The sequence below is a fragment of the Impatiens glandulifera genome, chromosome 6, assembly GCF_907164915.1.
Source record: "Impatiens glandulifera chromosome 6, dImpGla2.1, whole genome shotgun sequence".
Classification (NCBI taxonomy): Eukaryota; Viridiplantae; Streptophyta; class Magnoliopsida; order Ericales; family Balsaminaceae; genus Impatiens; species Impatiens glandulifera.
In genome coordinates, this window is record NC_061867.1 from 46,936,528 (window position 1) to 46,944,426 (window position 7,899).

The following is a 7,899-nucleotide window of genomic DNA, read 5'->3' on the forward strand; positions in this document are numbered from 1 at the left end:
CCATTCATCTCTCTTTCTTTGTAGGTTAAATATTCATCTCATCAAATTCTTCCATTCTTGATTCTTCGACATTCTTCACACTAGCTAGATCTGTATTCCGATTCATCTTGATTATGCTCAACCTTCTTCGCCTTCAAGCCAAACGTAAACGTCAATGATAACAAAAAAACGTTTCTATAAATTCTCTCATCAATGGGAAACTGTAATGGCTGTCTATAGTCACGCAAGGGCGGTTACAGAGTCGATAACGGAGCTATCCTTAATGATGCTAAAACCCTAACCGATAAGCATAAAGGCCAAGATCAAAGAATGGAAGAAGCTAAATCTAAAATGGATTCTCCATCTCTGCCTTATGTGAACCTCGATTCTTCTCTCCGAGCTCTCGCCGGTCAAGCTGAAGGTTTCGGCCGCTCTGCCATCGGCGGTCTTCACGGTCCACTTTATCACGTTACTACTTTGGAAGGTCAGTTTATTCCTGGTTTCTCTATCTCTACAGTTCAATTGAAGCATGATAATGTTTGATCTGAATCTCTAGATAGTTTATTATGATTTCATAACGATTTCTTCTTCTGTTTATTACGGAAATTGAACTCGATTGTTATTTGTGAATAATTTAATCATTCCATTGACACATTTATGGCTTACTCTGCTGGTTAGTAGCTTAATAACATTAGAATTGATAATCCACCATTGAAGTTGTATATATTAAGCACAAGCTTAATGATATCTACAGTTGAATTGAAGTATAATATTATTTGATCTGAATCTCTGGAGAGTTTATTATGAGTTCATAACGAATTCCTCTTCGGTTTGTTACAGAAATTGAACTCAATTGCTATTTATGAATAATTTCATCCTTCCATTGACATATTCATGGTTTACTCTGCTTGTTGGTAGCTTAATATCATTAGAAATGCTAATCCACTATTGAAGTTGTATATATTAAGCACAAGCTTTATGATCTCTATAGTTGAATTGAAGCATACTATTCTTTGATTTGAAACTCTCGAGAGTTTATGATTTCATAACCATTTTTTCTTCTAGCCAGTTAATTCTGATAATGTTATTGTTGGATCTCTTTACTATATTCCTTTAAATTCAGGTGCGTATCAATATGTTAGGAATTTTAATTATGGCCGAGCCTTTCAAGTTCTTTAATTCAAGAAACGGGTTCTTGATGTTCGGGACCGATGATGGAATTCAACACTCTAGCGCAGCGGACATAGAATTAGAGGTGAATTCGAGGTTAGGGAGAGAAAAGCCGAGGGGGAGGGGAGAAATACCACTAGTTTACACCTAGCGGTCCAAGAAGGGGAGGAGGGCCGAGAGATAACTTAAACACCAAGTTCCAAAATATCAATTCATAGCCCCAAAAAGTGGGGTGGGCATCACCATTTAAAGAGGCTGATTTACCCAAGAGTATTTGGTTACAACAAACTTTCAAAATAACAGAATTCAGTTTTAAAAGAAATAAGAGAGAAAGTAAACAAAACAGAATTATTCCATAAAAACATAAACGGGCCCATATGAACACTTGGGCTGAGAGATGGATGCATAAAATATTTTAGGACCGAGGTTTTTGATGAGCCGCACGTAACATAATTCCCCCCTTCGAGGTTCGTCGCCCTCAACGAAAAGAACGTGGTCTGGTCAGCCTCTAATATGTATCTTCAACTTCAAAACTATTGCTTCGGTCGGGCTTTGGCACATTCAGCAAGGTCGCAGCATAAGACCGTATTTTCACAAAAAACTTTCGGCAGAATCGCTTCAGTAGTGGAACTGGCCGGGTCCTTGCGGTCTTTTGCGCTGCTGGGTCGCTTGCCACTCTGCCCCTTTCTGGAATTTCTGTGCATCCAAGGTCGAGTTTTTCAGTGTTTAGAGCTGGCCTTGGTTGCTGCAATGTTCCCAACGCCTGGTGCAAAAATAATTTCTTCCAACTTCGATTAAACTCCATACTTGGCTCAAAAATCCAGGCCAAGTCTTTTTCCCGAACCAACATAACAGCAGCATCGAATGAGCCATATCTTCTAATTAGATCATTAGGAATATCTTCCAAAGTCATTGCAGCGAGTGAAACATTTTGGCCTTCGGGCTTACTCTTTACTTGCCTTTTGGCAGCAACAATATATTCATCTAGGGTCTTTTTCAGCTGGTTTCCATGCATCAAACTGGCCTGCGACCGAGGAATCCCTTTAAGGACCGTGGTTCTGTCTTGCTTATCATAGGATAAGGTCAGTTTTCAAAGTCCCAAGAAGACGGGCCTAGAGTAATCAGCTATTCAATTCCCAACACAATATCATAACCGTCCATGGAAATTACCTTCATTTCTGTTTGGTATTCATTGCCTTCCATTGACCACTTCAAGTCCTTGCAAACACTAGAACATAAAACATTAGATCCATCAACCACTCTAACCGATTGTACCTAGGTTGCTATGCTTTTGTGGTCTATTTTCTCCAAAATTCTACGATTGATAAAATTGTGGGTGCTGCCTGTATCGATCAAGATCACCACCGGCAGGTTCCTAACTTTGCCAAGAATCTGGAACGTTTGGAAGGCTTTAGACCCGGTCAGGGCATGTAAGGATATGGCTAATTCATCCCTTGAGCCGAGCAATGAAGGTAAATCAGCCAAAACAGGTTCTTGGTCAGGTTCTTGATCTTCTTGATTGGCCGAAACCATGAATAACTTTGATTTACACCTATGGTTTGGTTGCCATTTTTCATTGCAAGAATAGCATAGACCCTTCTTTCGCTTTTCATCCATTGAGGCTGAGTCTAATTGCTTAACATGGCCCTGGTTTGCATTTGAAGAGGACCCATATGATGAATTCTTGAAGTCAGTATTGGTACTCGGCCCGGCTGTGTTGATATTGGATGGCGTGGGCAGCAATGATGCTTCAACGTTGTACAAGTTACCACTACTCATTAAGGACCGATATGTTGCTTCTTGGACTTTAGCCATGGCCATTGCTTCGTTTAAAGAATCTGGAAATCGCAACCTGATGCAGTTCGCAATCTCTTCCCTTAGACCGGACAAATAACAATCAATGACGTAGTCCCTTGGCATATGTAATAACTTTTGAGAGATCGACATGTACCGGAGGTTATATTCTTGAACCGACCCAACCTGTTTTAAATTCATTAGCTGTCTCATTGGTGTATCATGTATAGATGGTCCGAATTGAGTCATAAGGTCTCTCTTGAACACGGCCCAAGATAGGGCCTCCATATGATTTCGGTTTTGAAGATATGACCCGTACCACATTCTTGCTTCTCCAGAAAAATGAATGGGGGCGATTTCTAATTTAGTGGCATCCTTAGTTTTGTCCACTCTGAAAAAATGCTCGGCAGAAATTAGCCAGCCCTCGACATCCGACCCATCAAACCGAGGAAAATCGACCTTGGTTAGCCGTGTAGGAGGAGCATAGTGTTGATCGCGGTTCTGGCCAGGGTGCGGGGGCCTAAATGGTGAAGGACCGTGGCAAGAATTATCATCATAGGGTCTGTGGCGGGGTTCTTGCATGTTTCCAGATGCCCCGCTCTCAAGGGCCGCCATTCTTTCTTCGGCCACATCAAATCTACGGTCTATGGCAGCTTGCATTGCTGCTGTTTGCTGGGACAAGTTTTCAATCAGGGTCTTGAGCGTATCCATTTCCGATTGCTGGCGAGTTTCTACCATGTTGAGAATCGGCCAGCTCTGATACCAAGATGTTAGGAATTTTAATTATGGCCGAGCCTTTCAAGTTCTTTAATTCAAGAAACGGGTTCTTGATGTTCGGGACCGATGATGGAATTCAACACTCTAGCGCAGCGGACATAGAATTAGAGGTGAATTCGAGGTTAGGGAGAGAAGAGCCGAGGGGGAGGGGAGAAATACCACTAGTTTACACCTAGCGGTCCAAGAAGGGGAGGAGGGCCGAGAGATAACTTAAACACCAAGTTCCAAAATATCAATTCATAGCCCCAAAAAGTGGGGTGGGCATCACCATTTAAAGAGGCTGATTTACCCAAGAGTATTCAGTTACAACAAACTTTCAAAATAACAGAATTCAGTTTTAAAAGAAATAAGAGAGAAAGTAAACAAAACAGAATTATTCCATAAAAACATAAACGGGCCCATATGAACACTTGGGCCGAGAGATGGATGCATAAAATATTTTAGGACCGAGGTTTTTGATGAGCCGCACGTAACACAATATCATCATTCTTTTTGATTTCTTAATCTATTATTGCTTGATTGAAACATATTTTAATGTTTTTTACTTTTTTTTGTTCAAATGTTTGCAGTTCCTAGTGAGCCATTATATCCTGTAGAGAGTTTGGTACTAGTGCATTTATTGATATCTTATAGGCTTAATGAATATGATTATCATTTTGTCAATATGCTTGGAATGAAATTATCATTCTTAGATTTTTTTTCTCAAATCAATTCAGAGGCTGAAACAGAGTTCCATAACATTATAAGAAGGTTTGCAGAAACAGTCTCATTGGATCCAACAAAACATATGTCGTGGCTTGTTTAAAACATTATTTTTCTTGGTCTTATTGGATTCATCCATGGAGCAGAAGATTGGTATCTTTTTATTTTGTTTCCTTTCAATAACAAATTAGTTTTTTTCCCTTTCTGTCATACCTGATTTTTGGTGTTAAGTTCTGGCTTAATTTTGTTATATTATGAAGTTTCTTCATTTGACAGAGATAAAGTTCATCATTTTTTCTCTTCCAATCAATGTAGTTTCTCCATTATTTGGATTTTAGAATGCTTCTGGGCCGATAAGAAGTTATAAGCTTAGATCAGGTTTTTAGATGGAATTATGATACTGGAACCCTTGATACTTTTTATTTCTCTTATTACATTTTTTTATTCTTTTAACTTATGACACTTCCATTAATAGACAAGCATAATAATTATGGATGGAGACTGCAATATATTTTTCAAGTCAATATTGGTGCCAATTTGAGACAACTCAATGTTGAGATATTGCTTGCCTTGTTCTGGAGGTTGTTGGAGAAATTTTTTACTACGGTTTCATCAGGTTTCTACAAGGTTTGTAGTTTTTTGTTTATTTATTTTCTGTTCTCATCATCTTTGGAACAACCCACATCTATTTACAATTAATAATCACTGCAAAACATGGAATTTCAGGATGATGAGAAGGGTTGACTGTGTTCATAGGATTTCTCTCTTTTTCTCTTCATCTAAGTCAAAACATGTTTTCCATGAGCATCTCAACTTTCTAGTCACAAAATTCAAGAATTCCCAAGGCAAATTTTTATCTTGATTTTTCACTCAAGAAGGTTTGTTTTAATGTCATCCCTTTTTACTGCCATCTAATTTGACATTTCTGATATTGTTTATTTTTTTCATGCTTTCGAGTATTTATTGTCTTATCTATCTTGTTTATCATTACCCTTTACTAAATACTTTTGTGCTTTCATTTATCAGCAAAAATAATTTTGGGACACAATATTTAGAAAAAGCTTCATGCTAAAGTTTAAGTTACATTCCTTGTGTTTTGTATGAGAAGTATATGCAGAACATAGCGTACAGTTGTCCAATTCCTTATATACATAGTATCAGGGTTGTTGCTACTTATTCTGTATTCTGTTTTGTGTATTCACTAACTTTGCTTTTTATCTATGGTTCATCTTTCTTGGGACAGGTATTTCATTAGCTGTCCAACTGGAAAGCCTTCGATCAGATGAAAGTTTACTTGTCTAACTTCTGGCTGAATTTCCTTCGCTGCTTGTTCCTCTGTGTAGTGATATTCAGGTTATACATCTTTTTGGTTGAAGATTTTCATTCCAAGTGTACATTAAATGATTTTGTATTAATGACAAGAATATAATCTTTTCCTTTTTATCCAAATTTATGCATGTTATTATCTTCTTTCAGGATGTGCGAGCTGCGGTATCTTATATAATTCAACCTTCTTTGTTAAAACTATGATAGGTGAAAGTGGAAAATGGAGTCACTTTCTCGGGGAACTGCTAAGCTTAATGGTTGAATTTAAAACATTGTTACTATCTGATAAAAATGTGCTTTTTTCGTTTTTTACATCTGTTCTGGGCTGCTCACGCAATAATCTTCTATTGTCAGAAACAATTGGAGAAAGGTCTTTAACTGATTTTATAGTACTTTTTTTGTTCATCTTATACATATTCCAGGCCATTGTATGATCTTTTCCTCTCCATTATAGTTTTTGGTACTTTATGCCTATACCATAGAGAGTTGCATGACTTTACTACAATATTTAGTAACCACATCCCATTCTTTTCAGGTTTGAAAAATCTAAAAAGAATCAGATCATGCATTTCATTGTTGGCTTTGCTCTAACCTTCCTTCTTTTGCACTGGTAAGTTGTCAAAGGTTCTTAATTTCTTTTGCTTGTTGTACACTTGTATTACTGCTGTGCTTGAGCATATATTTTTTTTTATAATTGAGATCTTTGTTAACAAACTTGTGTTCCCCCGCTCTCTCCCTTCACTTTACAGTTAAACATCCTTTCTTTGGTCAAAGGAGTGGATGGTCAACTCTTACATGTAAAAGATGTTAAAATATTGGCTAGCATTCTTTTGAAAAGGCGCCATGAATATCATATTCAACATGCAGAGTCTTGTCAAAAGTTGTCAAAGACAGAGGTTTATATCCTCTGCCTTCTACTAGAAGTATGTGAAGTTGCATAGAATTTAGAGGTATGTGAAGTTGCATAGAATTTATTGTTTGCATTTATGTAGATTATTATTATATGGTATTTCAAAGTAGGAAAAATATCTAAATTATTATACTCTAATTGGTAGACCTGTACTGAATTTGTATCTTCTTCACCTGGTGAATGTGAAGACCTACTATTGGAGGTGCTGCAGGTAAAAGATTTAATACCTAAATTCTTGTAGCTACAAAGTCCATTATATATTTTTCTCTTGACAACTGTTTTGTATTAGCAGCAGGGTGAGCCAGCCTCTAAAGATCCAGCTGTTTTGCTGCCTTTCATAATTGTCTTGAGGAGTCTCACTAACTCATCTTTTGGAGCTATGAGTAATAAAAATCAGGTTATTTTAATTCTTTTCACTATTTTGTTGAATTGGCTATTCAAATACTAAAAATTCTTTCCCAAATTTAAAATACTTATGAACCCTCTAGGGAAGCTCAAGTGGCAATGGGTGTTATCTTGGAGACCAATGGTCTCAGGTTGATTCCCACTTGAACTCCCTGATCATGTAAAACCTCAAAAACTTATTTCTTTGTATGTCACTAGATTGTCAATACCTGAGTAATGCTACTTTCTATTTAGAAGTGGTCAATAGTTTTCTCTTTATGTGTTTAGAGGTGGTTGCTGAGCCAAAGCAGATTCCTCCTTTTCAGAATGAATTGATTAACTCATTGACTGCCTCTTTTATTGACTCCTCAACTAAGGAGGATGATACATTAATTGATGCATAACTGTTATGATTTCTTTGTCGTCAAACAATAAGTTTTCATTTTGTCAAGCCAAATATGTTTTTTTTTACAGTTATGCTTAAGTCAGATGATGAAGTTGAGAATGTGATTGCAAAAGTACAGAATGGAATGGCTGGAAAAGGTTCAATGCTTTTACGAATGTTAAATGACTTAATGACTATTTTGCTGTTATTTGTATAAAAGTTTAATGAAATTTGTGTTTGACAGATGTGGTTGTAGGTCAAAAGAAAATTATTTCAGAGGTTGTTGCTATGAAGGTGGGAAGACCTGTCTCTCTTTCCAAGTTTGGTACCAACTGTGGAGGCCTTTTATTTTTTTATTTTTTTATTATTGATTATGTTTTGTTTGTATTTCCAGCTTTCCGAACTTAACTGCAGCTTCAAGCAATCTGATTTAGCTAAAAATCAGTTAGAAAGTTGTAGACAGATGCATGTA

The 7,899-nt window shown here is 37.0% G+C and overlaps 1 protein-coding gene across 4 annotated transcripts; it reads left to right on the plus strand.

The window, feature by feature from the left end:
• LOC124942716 lies at window positions 1-7,899 on the plus strand. Of its 4 annotated transcripts, XR_007099737.1 has the most exons (10): window positions 1-463; window positions 4,898-5,049; window positions 5,149-5,300; window positions 5,666-5,775; window positions 5,899-6,358; window positions 6,498-6,698; window positions 6,804-6,869; window positions 6,951-7,055; window positions 7,517-7,585; window positions 7,672-7,899. XR_007099737.1 is itself a non-coding variant. In XM_047483263.1 (2 exons), exons 1-2 carry the CDS (start codon window positions 310-312, stop codon window positions 5,119-5,121), a joined length of 378 nt encoding a protein of 125 aa, XP_047339219.1. In that variant the 5' UTR covers window positions 1-309; the 3' UTR covers window positions 5,122-5,163. The 4 variants fall into 4 exon arrangements, 2 of the variants coding, with proteins under 2 accessions (XP_047339219.1, XP_047339220.1); XR_007099738.1 differs by lacking the exon at window positions 5,149-5,300; XM_047483263.1 differs by lacking the exons at window positions 5,666-5,775; window positions 5,899-6,358; window positions 6,498-6,698; ... (2 more) ...; window positions 7,517-7,585; window positions 7,672-7,899 and having other exon boundaries at window positions 4,898-5,163.

Excerpts from the sequence above, each read along its gene's own strand:
- LOC124942716 (XM_047483263.1), top strand. The coding sequence starts at position 310 with ATGGAAGAAGCTAAATCTAAAATGGATTCTCCATCTCTGCCTTATGTG. Across the intron at positions 464-4,897 it reads TCACGTTACTACTTTGGAAG|ACAAGCATAATAATTATGGA; the intron begins GTCAGTTTATTC and ends TTCCATTAATAG.